At 38.2% G+C, this 25,772-nt stretch overlaps 1 protein-coding gene across 1 annotated transcript in view; it reads right to left on the bottom strand.

The window, feature by feature from the left end:
- Positions 1-4,633: 4,633 nt before the first annotated feature.
- LAMB4 (laminin subunit beta 4) overlaps positions 4,634-25,772 on the bottom strand; it is a 136,507-nt gene continuing 115,368 nt past the window's right edge. The window contains exons 30-35 of the mRNA XM_072653049.1: positions 24,496-24,640; positions 22,059-22,266; positions 16,625-16,763; positions 14,405-14,581; positions 9,965-10,118; positions 4,634-5,412 (exon numbers count right to left, since the gene is read on the bottom strand). Of these exons, the coding sequence (XP_072509150.1) occupies positions 5,273-5,412; positions 9,965-10,118; positions 14,405-14,581; positions 16,625-16,763; positions 22,059-22,266; positions 24,496-24,640 (963 nt within the window). The 3' untranslated portion in view covers positions 4,634-5,272. The remainder of the gene's footprint in view (positions 5,413-9,964; positions 10,119-14,404; positions 14,582-16,624; positions 16,764-22,058; positions 22,267-24,495; positions 24,641-25,772) is intronic.

The following is a 25,772-nucleotide window of genomic DNA, read 5'->3' as shown; positions in this document are numbered from 1 at the left end:
CTGATGTTGAGTGGAATCATCGTTGCAGACATTTTTATACAATTTTTTTTTTGTGTGTTGACTGCAGAGTAGGACCACTGCTTGCTGCAAAAAACAGACTAGGGTTGAGTAACAAGACAAATTTTAGGTCACCTTTTCTAGCCTCTTCCTCATACCAGGAGGTGAGCAGTGTGGTTCTTAAAAGGCTGTTCAGAGACCTGGGGACTGCCGAATCCCACTGCTGCTTCCAGTAAGAAGATGGTGCTATAAACCAGGGCCACGTGTGTGTAGGATTGTGACTACAGCTTTCAGTGTATTTGCATCTGATGCTTTCATCACTTGTCTGTCACCATAGACCTTTGAGACAGGTAAAAATAGTAAAGTGATGTAGGTGATATCTTTTGATTCGTGCATCAATTGCATTTAAGTGAGGCAGAGTTGCATGAAATTGTAGGTCTTACTCTCCCTTCCAGAGTAGTCACAGTCCAGTGGCAGGACAGAGTCAAGATTACTGGTGATGGCTCAAGATGAGATGGATGACCTTGGTGTCTTTGATATCTTACCAAGCTCTAAGCACTCCACAGAACCTGCTTCAGCTGCCTTCATAGCCTTTGGAATTGAACTCATCTGCCCATTCCACTAGGAGAAGTCTTCACATGCTTGGGGTAGACAGCCCCCTAACTCGCCAATGGGTTTGAGACCCCTCGGTTACCCTCAGCCTGGTTTAGTCCATCTGCCAAAATGGTTTACTGGGGTGTGATCGCATGTGGCACATTCCACAGCTTCTTGGAGGCACTGGTGAGAGATAGGTGGATCAGGTGGACACCAAAGGTAGAAAGCAGTCTTGAAAAGGGCTTGGCAGCCTTCACACCAGAGGTAGTGGTCTTCCCTGAATTCACCCTACACCTTAAAGCACATTTCAAAATGTATTTAGTATATTGCTACCTAGTGTATATCAGAAAAAATACAAGCAATTATTAATTACCATTGGCATCACCATCACTCATGTTTTTATAGTTCTCTATAGTTAAAAAGTGATATATATGTATATATGTTACAACCCACATTATGTTGCCATTGACAACATGTTACCTCATTTGACTTTCACAGCAATCTTTGAAGTAGGCACTGAAAATATTATTATCACAATTTTACCCATGATACTCAGAGACTTGATGTAACTTAATTAAGTCATGTTGTTAGCTAGTGGAGGAATGAGGATTTGAACCTAGGTATTCTGACCCTCACTCCAGTGCTCTTTGTACTTCCCAAACACACTTTTCAAATACAAGTGTTTGAAATTGGCCTCCATTTGTTGTATATACTGTGTTTGGAGAAGTTGTATGGGTTTACTTGACTTTCAATTCACTTCAACAAAATCACTTCTAAAAATGAACTCTGACTTCCTCCTCAGTATAAACCATGCTCCTGAGAAGGCTAGTTCCTTATTAAAAAAGGGAAGCTTCAAACATCGGAGTCAATGCTGTATTCCTTGCTTGATACCCTTTCATGAGATTGTTAAGTAAACTCCTTCTCATAAATGTTATGTGGTCTAGAAGTATCTCATTTCATTACAATCCCAGACATGAACCTCTGCCAAACATGAACCACTGGGCTGGCCTCAAACAAGCCTGACCCAAAACACCGATAAAAGATTTCAGAAGGATATATGTCTTTTGGTTTATGATGCTAAAACCGAAAAGACCTCAGACTCCACTTTAATTTTATAAATGAGGAAATTGAGGACCATAGATGTGAAGTGATTTGCCCAAGGTACATAGGTAGGAAGCAGGAAAACTTAGATTTGAATCTATATCCTCTGACTTCCAATCCAGCACTCTTTCCATATACCGATAGTCTTCCTTTAAATTTAACATATAGAGGCTACAGAGAGGAATTGTGTTGACTTCAGTCTAGAGCTCCCAAAATTATTAATAAAAAAAAAGGACACAGACACAGTTATGTAAACAATGTCTTTGGAGTCCTAATAATATGACAGGAGAATTATTTCTAGAAATCAATAGCAAAGTCAAGTCTCAGACTTAAGCACTTCTAATCTTCACAAAGAATATTAGTTTGCTAGAGCATTATGGCATCTGATAATATCTATTGCACATTAAAAATTTTTGTTGTTCACTTGTTTTCAGTCATGTCTGATTCTTCATAACCCCATTTGGAGTTTTCTTTGCAAAGATACTGGAACGGTTTGTCATTTCATTTGCAAGGTCATTTTACAGATGAGGAACTAAGGCAAACTGAGTTGTGACTTGCTCAGGGTCATACAGTTAGTAAGTGTGTGAGGCCAGATTTGAACTCAGGAAGATGAGTCTTCTTGACTCCAGGTCCACTGCCAGTTGTCTTGACTTCCATCTTGGCACTGGACTCCAGTGACTCTGGAGGAGAAAGTGAGGTTGATGACTTTGTACAGCTCTGCCCCACTTAAATCCAATTCACTCACAAGTCATGATGACAGCCTCATGAGAGCACTGATCCTCTTTGAGAAGGAATGACCAATAACAGCAATCCTGATTCCAGGCCCAGCCCTATTCATGATGACACCTAGCTGTCCACATTAAAAATACATAGAGACAATAAATAGAATATTCTCTGGGTACCAGACTACATGTTAAGTGCAAGGGGGAAGGGAGATACTGGCAAAGGCATGCTTGGATTTGCCCTTCCAGGTGCCTTATACAGAATATATGCAATATTCCTTGATTGGTCTCATGGAGACTGGGTGAGCCTATTTTTGGCCCTCTGTGATAGAGTGGCTCACATTGTGAGGTGACAAGGAATCTTCTGGTTGACTGAAGAGCTGGAGGAAGCAGTGACTAAGGAGGCAACGATTTAGCCCTCTTTGGCCCCTTTGTGCTTTCCCTTCCTGGTTAAGGTAAGAGCTGCTATGAGCGCCAGGCAGGGGAGGGGGGACGCCCCCTGTCTCTTACTTGGCTACCACGTGTCTCTGAGCACCTGATCCTTCTGTTCCTTTTTTGTTTATTGATCACAAGTGCAATAACAAAAACAGCAAATGTTTATCTGGTGTTGGAGAATGATGGCTTTTAGATTTTTTAAAATAGATTTTTTTCCAAATAACTGGTTTTTAAGACTTTAAGCACTGAATATTTAAAAATTTTAACCATTTTTGATAGAAACTTTTCTAAAATGCATTCCACATCTCTCTGCCTTAATAAATAGAGGACACTGAAATACAGTAATTGAAACTTTGCTGGATATTTATTATTAATGTCACTTACCATATTATATAATAGCATAATATAGAGGGCGCTAAATAGTACAATAAAGCTTAGTTTGTCCTTTGAATTTTAGTGGACACCTAGTACCTAGTGATTCTTGAGAGGGAGTCAAGTATTGTGGATACTGGGGTGTGGACCTAAATGCCTGAAGGTCTGAATTTGAATCCCATCTCTGACATGTAATACCTGTTAACCTCTTTGAGTTTCGGTTTCCTCATCTGCAAAATGGGAATAATATTTGAAAAATATGAAAATAATATTTGTAGCACTTCCTTCATAGGATTGTTGTGAAAATCAAATGAGATAGAAGACAGAAAGGATGTTGCAAACTTTAAGACATTACAAAAATGTCAGTTGCTATTATTCTATGCCCTCTCTCATTATCAATTATTACCTCTTGGTGCATTGGTTTTGAGCAGTTAGTTCTCTCTTCCCAGATGCTTTAATCTGCTGAAATGTGCAGCTGCAACCCAAGAAAAGATGAACCTTGCCAGGGAAGTCAGATAACCACACTTACTAAGTAGGTAAAGCTAACTTTTTTCATGATTTTAAGAATGTTGGCAGGTTAGTTCCATGTCTCTCCTACTAAAGTTATGGGATTTGAGACAGCTCTTTTTCAAACCATTCAGAAACCATTTTTGTTTACTTCCAGGTTAATTACTAGGTTCTAGATGTTTGAAGCTCTTGGAATTTTAACTGCTGATAGTGGGGTATTATTACAAGACTCTCAAAGAAATTTTGCTAGAAAACTTAAGTATTTTCTTTTTATTCTTCAAGGTCTCAAGGGAAGTAGGTTCCCTGTTTCTTTAAGCTACATTAACTGTAAGGAATGTTTTCTTTGTGTCTAACCATGTTGCATTTTAAATCGATTTCCTCCAATTTCACCCTCAGAAGAAATGGAGTCTAGCTGTTCCCCGTCTTCCATTTGCTTTTGTCTGTACATAGCATTCTTCATTTGAGAATATGGGATCAAGTCCACAAAGTATAATTGAGCAGAAGGATAACTTTCCAAATAATATAAATGAAATACGATATTTTCCAAACAGTGTAAGCAAATTCAGTTAAATTGCATTAAAAAGTTGAACCATAATAAATGTTTAACCACAGCCTGCATTTAAAGTGAGACAATCTGATCTTCTATAATAAATAATACTAACATGATTGCAAGTCTACAGATTTTATCATTGCCAAGATTTATAGCAATGCTACATGCAAACACATTCTGACTAGTAGATAAGCAGAAGATCAACTTCCTTAATATCACCCTACAGAACTAGAGGTGTGTGTGTGTGTGTGTGTGTGTGTGTGTGTGTGTGTGTGTGTGTGTGTGTGTAAACCATATAAGAATTCTTCAGTTGATAGAATGATAGCATAGAAAAGGCAATGTGAAAGTAAGTTACCCTGTTTGTCACAAATATTTTATTTAGATACCCTACATTTGTTAGAATAAATGTGAACAAAAAACAATAAACAGAAATTAACAGGAAAATCTATTACATTCTAGGTAATTATATATGGAATATTGATTCCATCCAGAATATAGTAATTCAATAAAAATTAAAGTCATTTGACAGAAATAGCATAAGCCTGAATCATTGCTTATTAAATATAATTGTTTTGCATGTCTAATTTCTACCCCACCATCCTCCTTTAAACTAACAGAAGAGAAAAATATCAAGAGGAAAAAGCTGCTTAAAAACCTTTTGTTTTTCCTTTCCTATTTTCATAAAAAGTGACATTTCTCTGGCTCCAATTCCTTGGTCTACTTCAATACCAAGAAAAAACAGTACAGAGGGTGGGGAAACTCCAGACAGACCGATGTAACAGAGACAGTCCCAGTCCTGCTTACCTGACAATCACAATAGCTTTTCTGATCTCTGTTTGGTACCTGTTGTAAATGGAAATTCTTGCTTTAGGGGAGGAGTTGGGGAAAATGACTTCCGAGAGCCATTCCAGTTTCCAGGACTCTATAATTCTTAGCAGGGAGCTTTAATCAGCAGCCAGAAAATAAGGAGGCAACTCTAACCCTCTAAAATGGCCTAGAGGTGGCAGGTAGCATATTTATTTTCTTGTTCAGCAATTTCATTTTTAATAGCTATGACATGATTTTCTAGTTGCTTTAGTTGATTGACTTTCTCTCGCTTAGTTTGATTCAAGACTTCGATCTTCTTTTCTAAATCTGAAAGAAAAAAGAATGAAATGAAACTATGTATGTGAAAAAAAAGTTCCTCTCAGCTTCCACATTTTTGCCTGGGTGGGGATTTATATGCTTCTTGATGACACAATTGTTTTTGTCATCGAATCTAATCTTTCTTTTATTAAAATTTTCAAGGATATCATGCAAACTGGAGCAAATGTTTTATTGACATTGGAGCTGTTTGGCCTCAGATAATAAAATCTCTTCAGGGACATTAATCATTCAGAGCCTAATATATTTTCTGTTGCTAGAAATAAGTTGGAAATGAAAAGACAGGTGATGACTCTGGATTACAAGTAGCTAAGATAATATGACAAAAATTTTAAAGGTTTGTTCTAGTTATTTTTACTTCATTAAAAAAAAAACAATATAGTAATTTATTTTCCACTTAATGGATTTCTGTTCATTTTTGTCTGTGTATTTGGATCTTCATTCTCTTAATCCTTTGGACAGTGTGTGTGTGTGTGTGTGTGTGTGTGTGTGTGTGTGTGTGTGTGTGTAATAGGGAGGGGGATGTGTGCTTGTAGACTGAGTGGAGTTCTGTGTTGCTATTAGCTATTCTCTCCTCTCTGCTAGAAATCCCTGGAAACTTAAGAGAGGAGGATTCCTCAGAGGGGGAGGGTATGACTGTAGAGGTGTTACAGTACTGTTGAGTGTTTGGGTGGAGCCTAGGTTGAGAGGGTTAGTGGTTGCAACAAAATAGTGATGTATGTCTTAAGTGTTTGAGATCTATTGATTGATTCTGATTCACATACTTGCTGGGTACCCCAGCTCTACACTTTCAAAATCTGCACTTCCAAGTTTCTCTTCTTGGGGTCTAATGATACCTCTTTCATTCAAATTTAAAATGTTTATATCTCTTGTTTTTATATCACTTTCATTTATGAATGTATCTTTCCCTCTATCCAATAAATCATCTCTTGTAGCAAAGAATATAAAATAGAAAGCAGTTCAGCAAAATAATACATCAAGTCTGATAACATACGTAATGTTCCACACTCTCACTTTTGGAAACAAAAAGAGGGTGATATATTTTCTTACATTTTTTTCTGGAGTTAAATTTAGTCAAAATAATTATGCACTTTTCAGTTTTGTTTTGGTTCTTTCTACTTACATTGTTTTCACCATATGTGTTTTTCCTATTTCTGCTTGCTCTCCTTTGCATCAGTTCACATCTTCCCATGTTTCTCTAAGTTCTTGATATCCATCATTTCTTATGGAACAATGATCCATTATACTCATGAACCACAATTTATTTAGCCATTTTCCAACTAGTGGGTGTTTATTTCTCATTCTCACAACCAAAGGCACTGCTAGGAATATTTTAATGTATATGTGACCTTTCAGTCTCTTACCAACTTGAGTTACACAGGTATCTCTTGCTAACAAGCAGAGGTAGAGCCAGGCATATGTGATTTAGGCCTCTCTTATTAATGAGGTGGAGTGGACAGTTGGCCCTCCCTATTGTAAGTGTACCATTAGTCACCCTTTCAGTGCTCCAAGTGGGAGAAAAAAGCAAAATACAATACTTTAAGTAGAATAGCTTTAGAACCTTTAATAGGAGAGTTTAAAGCATTTTACTTGAGAGGCCACATGGCATCATGGATAGAGTCCTGGACTTAGGAGTCAGGTAGATCCCGATTTGAATCCCCCCTTAGACAGATACTAGCTGTGTGGCCCTGAGGACGTCACTTGGACTGCTGAGCCTCATCTGCACAACGAAGGAAAATTAGACTTAATGGCTTATACTATCCCTTCTGGTGCTAAATGTATATTTCTACTTCTTGTCCCTTCTGTCTTGAGCGTTGACAGCTTTCTGATTGTTTGTGTAGAGGACGTGCCCAAGAAAAGCCTGATTGATGCGAATCCCTTCATAACCAAGTTCCTAAGATGAGAATTTTGCTCTGAGCCCCCTAAGTGTAAAAATCCTCATAGTTGCCTTGGGAGGAGACTTGTGTTTTCACACAGAAGATGGTGACTAGAGGGAGTGTGACCTCTGGATGGGCCCTTTTGTTTTCTCAGACTATTGCCTCATTCTCTCCTTTCTTTCCCAGCCAAATATGTAGAAAGAGTGGTTTATACTTACTATACCTTCCAATCTGGCCTGCATCCTAATCACTCTGTTGAAATTGTTTTCTTGAAGTAGTAGGACCACAGTCCTACTAAATGCCACAAATCAATAATCCTTCGTCAGGCCTCATCCTCTTTCACCATTATTTAGCATTTGGCTATTCTCAACCTTTTGATACTTTATTCCTTCTTATTCCTTGGTTCCTACCTTGACATTTCATGACACTTCCTTCGCTTGGTTTTTCTCCTACTTCTCTCATCATTTATTTGTCTCCTTTACTAGCTTTTCTTCTTATTCCTGCCGTAAATGTTGGACTTTTTCCATTTATTCTCTTGAATCCTTCACCATTCTCTAATCTTCTCTCCATTGCTAATCTCCATTACCCAGAGCTTCAACTGTCACCTCTGAATGACTCCCAATGCTTATTAGAGATCATCTCTCTAGTTACCAATGTTCAGCACCTTGGAATCATCTTTGATTCCTCTTTTCTTTTACCTCCCACATCTCACATATTATCTAACCCTATTGATTCTGTTTCTGTAGTGTCTCATTTTTCCATTCCCACTGCCACCACCAAAGTCCAGGAATACGACACTTCTTGTTTGGAATAACTCATTAGTCTCCTAACTGGCCTCTCTGTCTCTAATCTCTCCCCTATCCAATCCATCATATATACTGTTGTCAGAGTAACTTTCCTAATGCGCATCTCTAATTTTATCAGCACTATTATTCAGAAACCAATGGTGTCACACGTGATGTACTTGGGGTCTGGGAACAAATACATTTTAAGCACTTATTATATGCACTGTGTTAGGCACTGGACTACTAAGACAAAAATGAAACAATCTCTGCCCTCTAGGAGATTATGTTGTATAGGGAGAAACAATGTACATATGAAAGTATAGTATCCTTTCTGGGTTATCACCCCAACATCATAGCACTCATAAATTTCCAGGCAGAGGTTGCTATCATGGGTTCAAGATAATCTGTGAGTCCTAAAACCATAAACCACAAGCTCCCACCAGAATGTTTATTTGCATGGTCAGCCACAATTAGCTCAAATTAGACACATTTAACTCAAAGCAAAGGCATTTACTAAGATGCCATATTAAGAACAAGGTATAGAATATTCTCCCTATAAACCTGAGAAACATTCTCCCACAAATACAAAGAGGATCAGTAAGAAGAGTACAATAGTACACTGGTATGAGTCACATATGTAGAAAATACCAGTGGGCAAGGCAACTCATGCCTTTGGTGCTGTAGAGCTCTGTTGTCTTTCTCTTCTCCTTGTGTTCTTATGAGGTTAACTCCTGGTACAATGTGTCTGCTGGATGGATTAATCAGCTGGGTTCCCTGGGCTCAGTCTTCTCCACAGATCAATTCCCAAGTGCCAGGACTAACTCCCCCTCCAGTCCGGGATTGACTCTTTTCTCTACTGCCAGGGGTTATGCTCCTTGAAGAGCTGCTTCCTACCCCAACATTCTCAGTCTCCTTCTCTCTGACAGGTTCACTTCACAAACTTGCTTCCCACCTCAATGGTCTCTGAAGACCAGCAAGTTGGCTTTTTAAGGGCCACCAGGGGCATGGGCAGTCTTTGGCAAGCTATCCCTCTAATTCAATCAGTAATAATTCTTTAACACTTTATAGAGGAGTGATAGAACAGTTACCCTCCTGACACAGGCATACACAAAACCCCCCCGACATGAACACTTTATTTTTCTGTTTTCTTACCTCTTCTGTAATTTTATCAACTGGGATAAAGATCAACCTAGGGGGTCATGGATCAACTCTCCCCAAATACAAATGTACACATGAACATAAAAATATGTATGTGGTAATTTATTGGAGGGATGTTAGCAGCTAGGGGGGATCAGAGAAGGCTTCGTGGAGAAGGTGGTACCTGAGTTGAATCTTGAACCTACTAGAGATTTCTAAGAGAGAGAATTGAAGAGGCAGTGTAAGAAGAGTATTGTAGTGCAAGTAAAGTTTTATATATATATATCTATATATCTATATATATCTATATATCTATATATGTATATGTATATATATATCTATATATGTATGTACATGTATGTAAATATAAAAATATTTATATAAAATTAGGTCAGCCTGTCCAAAGGCTGGGCTCTCAAAATACTCTGTTTATATCTCCCCTGCTGGTATCCAGCATTACTTTGTAGTATAGTTATTTGTGTAAGTGTCTTATCTCCCCTACTAGGTTGTAAACTCCTTAAGGGCAGAGGTTGTATCTTATTCATCATTTATCTCCATCAGTGTCTGGCAGGATGCCTTACAGATAAGAAGAATTCCATAAATGATTATTGAATGAATCAAGAGTGTAAAAAGTCACAGGAATATGTTCCATGCATTTCAGAAATCTATTACTATGGTTTTATTCATATTCTTTGTTCATTGTCAAAGAAAGAGCTAAGTTATGTGTTAATGGAATATGGCTACCTTTTATTCGTTGCATTTTTTCTTCTGTCTCTCCAGCCAATTTTTCTGCTTCTTCTTTTAGCTGTTTTACTTTACTGAGTGTTCCCTTCATGGATCCTTTAGATTTTGTCTTATCTTGAAGAACCATAAATTGTTTTTTTAGGTCAATGAAAGCCTATAACAGAGTAAAGACCACCATCAGTCATCATCATATAATATTTCTTAACCACCTACTGGTAGCTGATCATCCTTTTGCTATGATTTGAAAGTGGACGTAATAGAAACAATACTCTAATTAAGGTGATATTTGAACTATCCTTACATAACTAATCTGTGATACAATGGAAAGAACCCTGGCTTTGGAGTCAGAAGACGTATGTCCTAGTGGGAACTTTACTATGTGTTAGCTGAGTTATGTTGGGCAACTCGCTTACCTACTCTATGGTTTCCTCATCTGTAAAATGAATTTACTTGTACTACCTACCTTACAAGATTGTTCTAAGAATAAAATAAGGTAATGCATAGAAAATGTTTAATAGTCAATAATTAACATTAAAACAATACTTTAAAGTTTGCAAATCAGGTTACAAATATCATTTCACTTGGTCCTCACAACAAGTCTGGAAGATAGGTGCTATTATTACCTCCCATTTTATTAATGAAGAAACTGAGGCAGACCTAGGTAAAATGTCTTGCCCAAGGTGACATAGCTAGATCTGAACTTGGTTCTGCCTGATTCTAGGTTCAGTGCTCTACCTACTGTGCCACTCAGTTACCTATTTGCATTAAGGATGGATATTTCTTGGAGTTTATAATTTAGTTTGGTATTCCATACATAAAAGGCAGGACAGTAAGAGAGGCAGCATGGGTTAGTGGATATAATGCTGGATTTGGAGTCAGGATGATGTAGGTTTGAACCTCACCTAGGACACTTACTATACTAGCTGTGCGACTCTGGGCAAGTCACTTACCCTCTCTTGGCTATAACAAGGGGGTTCAACTCCATGACTCTAAGATTCTTTCCAGTTCTACATCTATGACACTATGAACCTCTAATCAAACTGACCTCATGCTGCTTTGGAGAGCCTGTTCCCCATGTCTGGGATTCACTTTCTCCTCCCTTCTCTTCCTTTTCTACTCTCTTAAGTTTTGTCTGGTGCTCTCAATCCTTTTCAATCATCTTGTATTTACTTATTTTCTGAAGACAAGCATCCTATAGTCCCAGTAAAGCCCCAGTAAAATGTCAGTTCCTCAAGTCATTTCTGGTTTTTGCATCCCTAGGTCTGAGCACCATGTCTATCTAGTATTTAATATTTATTTAATTGAATCATTTGTTAAAATGTGCAGCACTCACAAGCTATGTAGGAGCTCAGAGAAGGGACAGATCAATATGAAGTCATCAGAGAAAGCTTTGGGTGACTTAACCTACGATCTGAAAAAGTCTGGGATTTGGTCTTTTGGAAAGAAAGCAGGAAATTCTCCTAGACAGAGGCGGGAATGGGCAATCTCTCCTGAACAACCTTTCTCACTACAGGAAGGGTCAGAAGGAGAGTCTGATAAGAAGAAATCAGCTGATGTTGGAGACTTTGGGGAACACCCTTTGTTGGAAGAAAGGATAAAGAAAGGGAGTGAGTGAAGGAAGCAGGAATAATCAGAGGAAGAGGAGCAGGAGAACCAGTAGATTGCATTGTAAAGGAGGTTAAGGATGAAAAGAGCTTGGAAAGGCAGGGTTGGGGGAGGAAAGAGCGGGGCTATAACAGTGATAAATATGGCAAAGCTTTTGAAAACAATGAAGACCAAGAGAAGACTACAGATGAGTAACCTCAGAGATAGCAGTTGAGGAGGAGGGTAAGGGGTATGAAAGTCAGAACAAAAGGATTTAAGAGGGAATGGTAGATAAGGAAATAGAGTCAGGGGCTATAGGACATTTGTTTGAGTTCAACTGAAAGGAAGGGAATAAAAATAATATTAATAGAAAACCATAACACTAACATCGAAGGATTGTTGCAAAATACTTTCCCTGAAGCAGCCCTATAACAAAGGCGGTTGTTGCTCAGTCATTTCCATTGTGCCTGACTCTCTATAACCCCAGCAATGCAGGCACAGTGGTGTTTTGTAGATACAGTAGTGCTCATATCATCTTCATCTTACAAATGAAGAAAGTGAAGTTCAGAGAAATAGATACATGGTTAGCATTGGGGCCAGGACTTGGATTTCTTACTTATGGTCAATGAGTACTCTCTCCATTACACTGCTAGGAGATGATAGATGGAAGGGGTTGTAGGGTTAAGTGAAACCATCCCATAGAGAGAGGCAGCATGGTGCTGAAAATGGAGCTGGAATCCTTGTGGTAGCACCTATTAAATGCATGATTATGGGACAGTTATTTTACCTCTCTGACCCTCGGTTTCCTCTTCTCAAAAACAAGCATAGTCATACATATCTGCCTCACAGGCTGCTGTGAGTAAAGTGTTGTGTAAATGCTAAAGCATCACGTAAGTGGGAGCTATTATACTCTACATTTTGCCTCTGCAACTCAAATGTGAGCTCTTTGAGAACAGCTGTATCTTTTACTTCTTTTTTCTTATCAATAATGATATTGATAATACTTTATTAACAACCTTTTTCATTTCTGTGATGTTTTATTGTATTGGAGGTATTTTCATACGTATTATCTTATTACATTCTCATAGCACCTCTGTTAGGTAGGCAGGGCACATATTATTAGAATCACTTGACAGATGAGAAAACTACCTGGAGAAAAGATAACTGGATCTGGAATCAGAAGACCTGGATTCAAATCCTGCCTTTGACACCACCTGTGTGATGACTTAATCTCCCTGAGCCTCAGTTTCCTTAACTGTAAAATGAAGGGGTTGGATTCAGTGACCTCTAAGGTGGCTTCCAGCTTCAGGTCTAAGAGCCTATGATCTAGTACACTGCTTTTATTTTATTGTCATTCACTCATTTTTCAGTCATGTCTGACTCTTCATGATCCCATTTGGGGTTTTCTTGGCACAGATACTGGAGTGGCTTGCCATTTCCTTCTCCAGCTTATTTTACAGATAAAGAAACTGAGGCAAATAGGGTTAAGTGACTTGCCCAAGTTTATACAGGTCATAATAAATGTCTGAGGCCAGATTTGAACTCAGGAAGATGAATCGTCCTGATTCCAGGCCCAGCACTCTCTATTGCACTGTCCAGCTGCTCTAGTATAGTGCTATGCAAACAGAGAGCTAGCAATTAATTTTTGTTCAGTGAATGGATTGAACAAAGTCAGAAGAAGAAGAACTGCCATTTCTGAGCCTGTTTTCACAGAAAATCTTAGAAATTGTTTTGAAGTCAGAAAAAAAGTTTACCTGGTGCATCAGTAACTTAAAGCTGGCAGATACAACTCAGAATCTCACATTAAAAATATGTGGGTTGAAAGATCTGTGTTTACATAGTGATGATTGTCTCTGAAGAAAATGAAACAATACAAAGAGGAGAAAATAGGCTTTTAAGGAAATTGGCTCCTCTAAGGAATGACTTTCCCAGGTCACTCGACCTGCCAAAGCCCATTTTAATGGCTGATTTTCCACATCTGCTTAATTAAACAGTAACTCTACCTCTGATTTCATGTCTAGATCTGCATCTCTTGGACATGTGACTGTCTCCCTTGCTGCTTTGTTTCTGCATCATGTCAGCCAGTCAATAAGCATTTTTTAAGTGCCTGCTACAGGATGGGCACTCTAAATTATATTAGAATAATGACCAAGGTGAGAATTTTGAGTTTTATTTTGAAGCATAAATGAATGTATAAAATGGGATCTTACTTAAATGAAGGCATTCACTTCAATTTGGAAGCTCAAAAAGGGTTTGAAATAGGGAATGTATGAAAAAGACATGTTCCGAAATATTAGGAGGACATGTGGCTCCAGGAAAGGATGAAATTCAGGAGTCAAGTGAGATATTTGTAAAGCACTTAGCATGTTACCGGGCCCATAGTAGGCACTTAATAAGTGCTTATTTCCTACCTTCCTTTCAGGGTGGGGGGGCAGAGGAAAATCCTTGATGGGATGTAGCTGGGGATCCTGACTTCTACAAAGTGCTTCTGAGGACCAGCCTTTCCCCTTATCTCTTATGTTGCCACTCCCCCTCTCAATTCTCCCCTACACACACACACACACACACACACACACACACACACACACACACACACACACACTCTGAGGGTCAGAAGGACACATGTTGTTTGGCTGTACACACTGATCCAAAAATTTATTGATACTGATAGTCCTAAAGTGTAGGTTAATAAAAGAACACAGAAAAATCTGGGATTAAAGATGCAGAACAAGCAGTCAATAATAAACATTCATGAAGCAATCGTATGCCAATCTACTTGTCAATTTTCAATAAGATGCTATTTAATAGGAAACTGCTCCTTTTCTTTTGGTTAGCTCTTGATGGACTAAAACTAACCTTCTCAGTGATGTTAGCTTGATCTTGGGCTGATTCTGCCCGGACTTTTGCACTGACAGCATCATCTCGAGTCCTTTGTATCTTGGTTTGCAGGGTAGAGATTTCATCTCCCAGTGTAGACTGTTGGCTTGATATGTGTTCCAATTCATCATCAGTCTTATTGGTGAAGTTTTCAGCCTATTTTTTGAGGAAAGATTAAAAAAGCAAAACTCCATTTATGCCATGTGAAACGTAGAATCTGAGGCAGCAAGTCTATTGCCTGGTTCCCATATCCTTCAAGTATGAGCAAACCATTTTAATATAAAATAATTTTGTATATCAAGAGCAGAACCCTACAGTATACTCCAAAAGATCTTCCTCCAGATGAAGAGAATAGGGTCAGAGATTTAAAGATGAAAGGTATTTTATTAGTTATCTAGTCCAAATCCCTCATTTTGCCAATGAGGAAACTGAGGCCCAGAGAGGCTAAGTTTAAGGTCACCTAGTAAGTAATAGTCAGAATTTGAACTGAGGGTTCAAATTTAGAGTTTTCTTAGCAATGATACTGAAGTGGTTTGTCCTGCCTTCTCCAGTTCATTTTTACAGAGGAGGAAGCTGAGGCAAACAGAGTTAAGTGACTTGCCCAGAGTCACCCAGCTAGCAAATGTTTGAGGCCAGATTTCAGCTCAGGATGATAAGTTTTCCTGTACTTCCAGCACTCTATCCACTTCACCTCCTAGCTGCTGATTACATATGCTAGATGGACAATAAGCATCCTTTATTCACCTGGCTTTTTCTGAGTGGATTCTTAAGCCAAACTCCTTTGAGTGGTTGGGCTTCTCATTTAGGTCACTGTGGTATTGTGAGTTTGATGTAATTAACCCAATGTAATCTTTTAAAAAGGTACATCTGGATTAATTCAGTATTAATAGAGGGTCTCTCTTTTATTTCACTCTGTGCTGGACATCCTTCATGATATTGGCAAACATCTTTGGTGGATCTTAAACTTTCCTCCTCTATACAGTTTTGCACCTAAGTACATATTCTAAAATGACATTTTTAACTGCTCTATTTCTCTGCTTGTCCCAGTGCCACCAGTCTCCTTTCTATTTCTCAAACTAGACACCTCATCTCTTGCCTTTGACATCTTCATTTATTGTTCCCATGCCTGAAATTCTCTCTCTCCTCATCCCCATCTCTTGGTTTCTGTGGCTTCCTTCAACTTTCAGTAGAAGTCTACCTCCTACAAGAAAATCTCCCTTAATACTAGTGAGGGGAAGATCACAAAATCACAAGTCTAGAGCTAGACCTGTGAGTCCATTAAGTGCAACTCCTTTATTTGGTGAGGAAACTGAGGTGTAGGAGGCAAAGAGACTTGTTCAAGGTGAGACAAGTCATAAATATAGAGGTAGATTTGAACCTAAGCTCTCTGAGTGCAGTCAGTGTTTTTCTCCCACTGTTCCATGCTGCCTGGCAAGATGGATAGGATACAACAACTTCAGTGGCATGTCTACTTGTTGGCCATCAGGCTGGGGTCTCACATTTGTATCACTGTTAAATGAATATATGCAGATAGTTTAAAACTATGATCCCAGACACTTAATGTCTCTTCCTTTTCCTGCCACTCTGATACTGTTACTACAGAAGTAAGAAAAAAACAACAATAATGCAGAGGAACAAGAGCCAATTTTATTTTTTCTAGAGTTTCAAGGGTTGCCATGGCCAAAAGATTCACTACCTGGTGTACTAGCCAAATGATGATGAGGTACTAGCCCACTCTAGTGATCTCTTCACCCAGCTGGGAATTAAATTTCCCTATTGTAAAATAGAATAGTAATAAGAGCTGGGCCTGCTTTCTAGTATTGTGATTATCAAGTGAGATAGCGTACAGGAAAGTGCTTTGTAAACTACACAAGTCTACATAAACTCAACATATCATTATCTTCTTTGATCCTCAGATTAATTCTGTGAAATAGGTGGGACGGATAAGATCACTGGTATTTTAAAGTGGGGTGTGTGTGTGTGTGTGTGTGTGTGTGTGTGTGTGTGTGTGTGTGTGATACAAGTTCAAATCTGGCCTCAGATACTTACTAGCTGTGTGACCTTGGGCAAGTCACATAACCTCTTTCTATCTTCATGGGAATAAAATGGGAATAACTAGTACTGCATTGTCTTTGCATTCTATTCACATTATCATCCTACAGGCAAATTCAGGACAGTTTCAAAGCAGATGCAAAATACCTTCAGTATCGTCATTTCAGTTTTTTGTATCTCATCAGTCAGCTGTTTAACGATAGAGTTTGCTTGCGCTTGGATACTTTCAGCCTGTTGCAAAGTTTTCAGCATTTCTTCTAGGTTCAGTAAGGTGTTTGCTGCTTCCCTGAAATAAGAGAATAACATATCTGATATAAGGGAATCTAAAACTTTGACATTCTGATTCAGTCTGATTCCATTCCGTTTAACCAAAAACAAGACTGAATTGGGTATAAAGTAAATTTAGATTATTCTTAAGCAAAGAAAAATGCTAAAAATGCATGTATTTTGAAGGATGGATGTATATGACAAAATCTAGATACATGCACACACATACACATAAAAAATGTATATATTAGAGCATGTGGTGTATATACACTTATGTGTAGTATAAATATGAGAGGCAGTCTGCTGTTGTAGATGGAAAACTGGCCCCACAGTTAGGAGAGGAGAAGGGGAAGGGAATCAACGTATACTATGCATTGCAAGTATTATCTCATTTGATTGTCATACCACCCCTTAGAGGCAGGGGCAAGCATTCTTCCCATTTTTAGTTAAGGAAACTGAAAGGAGACAAAAGTTAAGTATCTGAGGTCAGATTTGACCTCAGGTCATCCCGACTCCAGGCCCAGAGCTCTGCCCACCCAACCACCTTACCCCCTCTGGCTTCAGATCCTGATTCTGACATATACTGCCTTGTGACTCTAGATCAGTTCCTTAGTTTCTCAGGCCTCACATCACTTTAAGACTAGAACTTGCAGAATAGGTTCTGGGTCAGTGGCAGGAAACAGTCATAAAACATCTACACTTGCTCTGAAGTACAGAGTACAGAAACAGGCTTACCAAACATCCATATGTTCAATTATTTCAAACTCTTGGTGAACCCATTTGGGGTTTTCTCAGCAAAGATACTAGAGTGGTTTGCCATTCCTTCTCCAGCTCATTTTACAGATGAAAAAACTGAGGCAGACAGGATCAAGTGACTTCCCAGAGTCATGCAGCTAGTAAGTGTCTGAGGCCAGATTTGAACTCAGGAAGAGGCCTGGCCTCTATCCACTGCACCACCTAGCTGCTCTAAACATCTATGTGGGGGATTGTATCAGGTAGAGCACACTGCCCACTCCTAGGGATTAGACTCTCATTGGTCAGTTCCCTGTTACACATCTCATTTCCCCCAATAGAATACAAATCCTTGAGAGGAAGGACTATTTCATTTTTGTCTTTGTTATTTCTGGTGTCCAGCATAGTGCCTGGCATAAAGTACTTAATTATTGCATATATGCATACTCACACACACTACACACATACACACCACTTAATTAATGCTTAATTAATTTATGATTATGAATTGGTTGATTGTCATGAGGATCAAAAGAGAGAGTAAACTGGAATATTATATAAATACCAACTATTATTACCACTTATCTTATAAAAATGCAACATGCTCATCAACTGATTCAAGTTCCCTAATTTCTGAAGCTTTAAACAGCAATGTTAACAAATCCTTACTGGAATGGGGGTTGGGAGTGGAAGAGTTAAGAGGTTTCCCAGAGAGAAAGTGTGTTTCTTAAAGTTGAATATTTTAAAGCCATGTTTATTCAGTTTTATTTGAGCCTGACTGAAACTCTACCCTCTCAATGGCCCAGTCAGAGGTTAAAATGAAAAGCATTTCAAGTAATACCAGTCTGTCTGGCTGTCAGTCTGTCTCTCTTTCAGTGATTTCATCTCACGTCAATTCTTATGAGGTATTTAGAACTGAGCTTTCAAAGTTATAGGGAGAAGAAACAAAATAAAACTATAGCAGAAAATTAGAACATCTTTTTTTGCTAGTATATAGAGTCAAAAAGTATTTACTAACTACTTGCTATATACCAGAAACTGTGTTAGGTGCTATGGATTCAAAGACCAAATTTAAATAGTTCCCACTTACATTCTATTGGAGAAACAACAAATAGGTCTATAAATAAATACCCAATGTCCACAAGGTAATTCTGAGAACTGGGGGCAGGTAACAGCAGCTACTGCTGGTGGTGGTGTGTGATAGCCTCATGTCATGTCATTCAGTTAGCGAATAAGCATTTATTAAGTCTGTTCTAAATATAGGAGATACAAAAGTGAAACAGTTCTGCTTATGAAGTTTCCATTCTAATGAGGTATGTTATGTATATTTGTAGAAGCATAACTTTGGGCTTTCAGCCAAGCCTGGAGCATTTTGCATGAGAGTCTCCTAATTGATGGAGAGAATGCTGATTCGATGATGCACCTGAATAAGGTAAAGCACTAATATGAAAGCTTTGGGGAGCATAGACATTCGTTCTAGAGATTTCATGCATGGTATCAGACAAACTTGTGCGCTGACTCCAGACATGTGGAGACAGTAAGAGACACAGACTCTGGAAGCTGCTGATGAGTAGGGGAAGCTGGTTCCTGCAAATATCTCCTGATTTCTAACCTGCTTTCCTACAAACTTTGGAGAATTTTTTTCTTGGATGAGATCAGGGCTTCTTTCTTGGTTGATGTGAGATCCCATCTCCCTTTCATCAAAAGAGCTCTTTCATTCTGTGTGTTTTCTATTATAATCTCTATAATTCTCCATTTTCTATTTGCTTGGATAAAGAGGTTTATTCACTATTGACTGTAAGTGATGATCTTTTGTGTAGTGAGCATTAGTGGCAAGGGCAATGATATTTTTTTTGGTTTGTTTTGAGTCTTTTGTACCCATAAACCAGTAATATTTGTATTTGTATTTGTGTGTGTATGTGTGTGTGTGTGTGTGTGTGTGTGTGTGTGTGTAGATAGGTATAATTTTTTTTTGAAGACAGAACCAAAACATTTATTCAGACACCAGAAAAACCAAATCCCAACACCTGAAAGTCAAATTCATCCTTGCAACAAAGAAATCCATCATAATAACCAAGAGGTTATATACATTATCTGGCCTTCCCACAAATGACCACCTTCAAGCCAAATGCCCTTCTCTCACTCACAGCCAGCTGCCTGCTTTCTTTCTCTTTCCCAGATCTGACTGCTCTGTCTCTCTTTCTGCTCCACTCCTTCATGCTCTACCCATTTAGCAAACTCTTCCCACCACAGGGTCCATATACCTCAGACTTCCAATGTGACTCAGGCAGGTCACATGGGCCTATTAATGGATGGGAAAGATCTTCCCATTTAAATTATCATTACATTAGCCTTACTTCTTTTCCCATCACTTGTCTCATTAACAAATCCAAACAACTCTTTTTATGGCAAGAGGAACTAGTTAAATTTAGGGATCCAAAAGTAGAGAATAAAAGAAATTCAATGTACAATATAAATTGGGTATGGAAGAGTGACAGTGTGGTATAGTGGATTCAAAGATTTCCTCAGAACCCAGTTTGGACATATTCTGACTTTTTGACCCTGGACAAATTATCTAAATTCTCAGTGCTCTAGTCAGCCCTCTAGAAATATAAGTTACAGGGAAGGCTGCAAGATGTATCAGAACTCCCCTGGGAGTTCTTTATACCAATAAAATAACATAGACAGTCAGTAGGTATAATTTTGAGCCAGTACCCTACTGGAGACTGGGTGAAAGAGTACTCAGATTACAGGTACTTGAGGGGCTTACCTGCTTCTGCTTTCCAGCTGTCATGCAGGCTCACCTCTTTTGAGCCACAGTTAGGCAACTCATCTGGGTATACAAATCTTACATAGGCAGCACCTCACCATTCATAAGTGTACAAATAATATATACAAAATGGCATAAGTAATTCTGGGAGGGAGGGCACAAGCATCTTGGGGATCAGGAAAAGTTTTAGGTCAAAGGTAGTACTTGAACTGATCTTTGAAGGAAATTTTAGGGGAATTAGAAGATCAGTAGGTGTTACAGTGGATAGAGAGCCAGGCCTAAAGTCAGGAAGACATCTTCTTGAGTACAAAACTAGCCTCAGACACTAACTAGCTGTGTGGCCGTGGGCAAGTCATTTAACCCTGTTTGCCCCAGTTTCTTAATTTGTAAAATGAGCTGGAGAAGGAAATGGCAAACTACTCTAATATTTCCTCCAAGAAAACCCCAAATGAGGTCACAAAGAGTCAGATGTGACTGAGATGATTGAACAACAATAACATAGAAATTGGGTGAAGACAGAATCCAGTTTGGGCTTTGGGGAGAGCCTCGTGCCTCAATTTCCCTATTTTACCATGTTGCTGAATCTCTTTCCAGAATTAATTTCACGTCTCTTTCCCTAAACTCTACCATTTCTTCCATACATATTCCAATAGTTTTTTCTCACCAGTTCAGTAGGCACTCACTCAACAAGAGTTTGTCAGGTGCCTATTTGGTGTAACACATTGAGCTACATGAAGTTTTGTCCTTCCTGTGCCCTTTCTGTTCAATCTTCCTACAACCCTTCTGGGCTATTTTTCATTGCTCATTTCATCTCTAATTACACTACTTTTTTAATGTTGATATAGACCAGTATGGCACAAAGGGTCTATATCTTCAATTGAGTCCTAATAAAATTGTAATAAAGAGTAGATGATCAATAAATGTTTGCTTCTAATCTTGTCATTGATAATGTGGCCATCCATATCACCTGATGGAGCGTGTGTAGTGAGCCACAGCTTCCCATGCATATAAAAACAACAGGATGGAGGTTCCTTTTTTGCTTGGCTAAGTCAGCAAGGACAAAGGAAATCCAGAGCTGGTTAAATTGTTCATAGTCTGATGTGTAAGGAGGTAATAGACCATTAGAAAGGAACCGAGCCACTAATGAAAACAGGAAACAAGCTTCCCTGCTCTCTGTCTTATTATTATTGCCTGGCACACTCAGTCACCTTGTTCAAGAATTTGGCATTTGTTATGCAACTCTGGGTGCTGTACTTTTAACTTCATTTAGACTTCTTGATGCCCTTTGGCCAATACTTTTCCAACTGTTTATTAGAAAATTCCCTGTTAGAGAGATGTTGCAGGTGAGGGAGGGATACTAAAAAAAACATGCCATTTAAGGGTTAATTGGAGAAACTGGCAATATGAAGATTGGAAAAGAGAACTATTTATTTTCAAATATTTGGAGGTCTATCATGTGGAAGATGGATTACTCAGTCTTGTTTGGCTTATCTACAAAAGACAGAAATGGATGCATTAGGTGGAAATCACCAAGATTTAGATTTGCGTTCTTCGTTCTGAAGAAGATCATGAAGATGCAGATTTAAGTTTATTGTAAAGAAACACTTCCTACGAATTAGCAGTGACCCAAAGTGCTTTGTTAGGTAGTGAATTTCCTGTCACTGGAGATCTTCAAGCAGACAATATCAGGGATATTGTGGAGGGGATTTCTTCTCAAGATTTTAGGCTGAATTTGGGGGCCTCTGAACTTCTCTGTCAATTTTGTGAGTTCTTAAGAGCAATGGAAGAACATTACTGAAACAAAATACTTACTCAGCTTCTTTAGACTTTGCTAAAAGTTTCTGGGCTTCCGTGGCTTTTAGTGTTATTGTGCTCTCTGCTGCTTTGTCATCCTCACAAAGTTTCATAAGCAACTCTATTTTGTCAAGCTCCTTAGTTAGATTTTGTGAAGTTATTGGGAGGTGGAGGCCCAGGACACGATTTGCAACCTTTTCTATGTCTTCTGGTGGGACATTCTCATCTTAAAGAAGAACGTAAAAACATAGTTAATGGTGGTTCTTTACCAAACATAGAGTGTTCTGAGCATTGGATCAGCAACAACATTGATCAAATACCCACCATTTGCCAGGCCCTGTGCTAAACTCTGGTGATACAAAGAAAGGCAACACACAGTTTCTATTTTCAGGGTGCTCACGATCTGATGGGGAAACAAGATACACACAACTGTGTGTGAATAAAAGATGTGTGTATATGTGTAGATATATAACTTTTCTGTGTCTTAGGGCTTTTGAAAACCACATAACTAAGTTCAAAAGAAGAACTAGTGTGTAAGTAAAATGTAGAAATGAATGTTAACCATATCATGCTTATATCATAGTTGTGTCCCTGATAAAAGAGTCCAGGGAAAAATTCTTAGGGAAAAAGTTATTTGCTAGAGAAACAGTTGAGCTGGACAGAAAGAATCTTTTCTCAGGTTGCAGTTTCAAAGTTTTCCCTTCCCCATCTCCAAAATAAAACGAGACTACTAAATGGTGAATAAAACAAAATATTACTAGGTGGTGAAAAAAAAGAAAGGCTAAACGGGAAAAGTTACTACCAAAGAAACATGCTAATTGGGCAATAACTTCTGAGGTATGATGGGTGGGGAAGCCTCTACAAATGAATTTCACTATTTTCCCTGTCTATGGACTAGCATTGGTACAATGGAAAGAACCTTGACTCTGGAGTCGGAGGAATTGGGTTCATATCCTAACTTTGCATTTTGCTATCTTTGTGGTTGTGCAAATCACCTAAATTCTCTGACTTTTCTCATTTATAAAATAAGGAAGTTGGATTAGGTGGTCTCTTCTATTTCTAAATCTAGGATCCTAAGTATTAAAATTGTCAAAGGGCTCTTCTATTTCTAAATCTAGGATCCTAAGTATTAAAATTGTCAAAGGGCTCTGAAACTCTTGGGTTAAATAATGTACAAAACCACATTATTTAGATGTTGAGTAACCAACAAGGAAAATAGATGCTCCTTGACTATGATCATATTGTGATCCAATCATAAATTAGAACTTGTGTTCTAATGAACTAGACAGGGGACAGAGCACTCAGTATGGTAACTCTGATTCCATCCCAGTTAATATTCAACCACTTTGACTTTCTACACTGGAAAGCCTTTAAGTGTAAGTCCAAAGATAAAGGAGTCTGTTCCATTGAAGACCAACCTGGCCAGGTTCAAAGAGGCTCATCCCTGTATGCTGACTGCTTTTTTTTTTATGCAGAAATTCTCAAAGACCATCTACCAAATCATAGAAAGGTTGTGATTTGTATTGGTGAAGGGAATACCCTAACTTATGAAATCATAAATCCTTGAAGTACTGAGAGATGATATTTTCCTCTTCCTGTGGTGAATCTCTCCCCAAATAAGGTAATGTGGATAGTGAGACAAATAGGTGCCCTTCATCTCATAAAACCTTGTCAAAGGATTAAGAACACAGGATTGTTGTCATAAAGATAGTTAAGAAGTTGTCCATCTATTTCTGTAGGAGCTGCCATTCAGGTCAATTAGGCAATGTGCCAGACGTTGGGGGCACAAAGAAATGATCTCTGTCCTCAATGAGTATACATTCTTTATGAAGAGCTTATATTTTACCAGCCTAGTATTTATGTGTTTTGACACTGATCAAAGTGAAATGAGATTAATTTCTCTTCCGTTAGTATGCAAAACTTTATCACATCACCTTTCAGTCTCAGATTAAATTGCTGAAGCCCAAGTATTAGATCTCATAGTTTGAATCTAAGGGACTTTCCTGTTTTAAAATATAAAATATATTTTTTAAATTAAATAAGCTAGGGACACTGAGTTCATTTGTGTGGGTTGTAGGTTACATTCCAGGATTTATTAGTGAAGGATGCTTATTCAAAGAATCATAAATAAGAGCAAAGAATTAACATTTTGAGAATATTCTCAATGGAAATCTGGGTGACCTTGAACAGTCAATTTAACCTCTATGGCCCTTGGTTTCTTCATCTCTAAAATGAAGGGGTGGGACTAGATGAGTTGTAAGGTCCTTTGGGTGAGCAACAGTTTATTATTTCAAGATTATGCATGATGGGCCACTTCCTGTCCTTGAACTACATAAGTAATTTCCAACCAAGATAAATTTGCTTTTCTTATGAAGCAAAAGCGGTTGGGTAATAAAAATGAAACCAAGAAGACAAACCAGCAGCAGCAGGCCTACTATTTTCACAGATCATTTACCTCGCAAAAAGTCGGTCACTTTGTGGATGAGGGCTTTTGTCCTCTGTTCTTCTAGCTCTATTTGGTCTTTCATATCCTCTAGCTTCTCAGTTAGCTGCGAGGCTTTGGTCTCAGTAAGCTGAGTTAGTTTTGTTATGTTTCTTATCTGCAAAGAGATTTTAAAAGTACACACTGAGAGAAAAGAAAAGCATAACTGCTGAGCTCAGCAGTTTCGCAGAACAGACTAAAACCACTCATTAAGGACAAAGTAGAAAGCTGAGTAATCACATTTTAGTAGTCCCGTTAGGGCAGAGACTGTTGTTTTTTTTCTTTGAATCCAGAGTACCTAATAATATTAATTAATATTTATATAGGACATTAAGGTTCACAAAGCATTTTACATATCTCATTTGATCTTCATGGCAACCCTGGGAGGTAAGTGCTATTATTATCCTCATTTCACACATGAAGAAACTGAGGCTGAAAAAAGTTAAGCAAGTTAAGTTTCTGAGGCTTGAATCCAACTTCCCGGTATAAAGTTATGAACATTTGGACTCAATAAATATTTGTTGTTGAACTTTTAAAAACCATTGTTGGAAAGTAATCATGATCAATTTTTACTATCACGTATTATTATACTGTGGGAATGTTATCTTTGAAACACATTCCAGATCTAGGTCTGTTTCTATGATCAAAACCAATATTGAAACCAATATTGATTTAACATAAATTGAATTTTCTAACAAACTAAAATAAAGTAAATTTTATCCAACATTTATGGAGCTTCTACTATGTGCAAGGCACAGGAGAAAAACAGAAAACCAAAACAGATCCAACCCTAAAGGAACTTAAATTCTACTGGGGGGAGGGAGGATACAACAAATATACAAATGAAATCAATATAAAATAAACTGATACAAAGCAATTCCGAGGAGAAAATAATAACTGGTGGGATTGATCCAGGGAACTCAGGAAAGCCTCATGAAAAGGTAATATCTGAGCTATATTTGGAAGTAAGTTAGAGATTTTAAAATGGGGAGTTGAGGAGAGAACATGTATCAATAAGGCAGGTGTAGCAGATAGTTAATGTAAAAGTACAGGGGCCATATATTGAAGAATTTTTATTTGAATTTACTAAAAGTTTAGAATATAGGAAGAAGTGTTAGAGGTCATCTTGTCAAACTTTCCTGTCTTGCAGATGTGGAATCTCAGTTCTGGAAACTTTAAATGACTGGCCAAAAGTCACACAGCTAGTCAATCCCAGAGCTGGACATAGGCATCCTGATTCCAATTGCAGT

Source organism: Notamacropus eugenii, chromosome 3 (genome assembly GCF_028372415.1).
Source record: "Notamacropus eugenii isolate mMacEug1 chromosome 3, mMacEug1.pri_v2, whole genome shotgun sequence".
Lineage (NCBI taxonomy): Eukaryota > Metazoa > Chordata > Mammalia > Diprotodontia > Macropodidae > Notamacropus > Notamacropus eugenii.
This window is presented reverse-complemented; position numbering and strand designations above follow the sequence as displayed.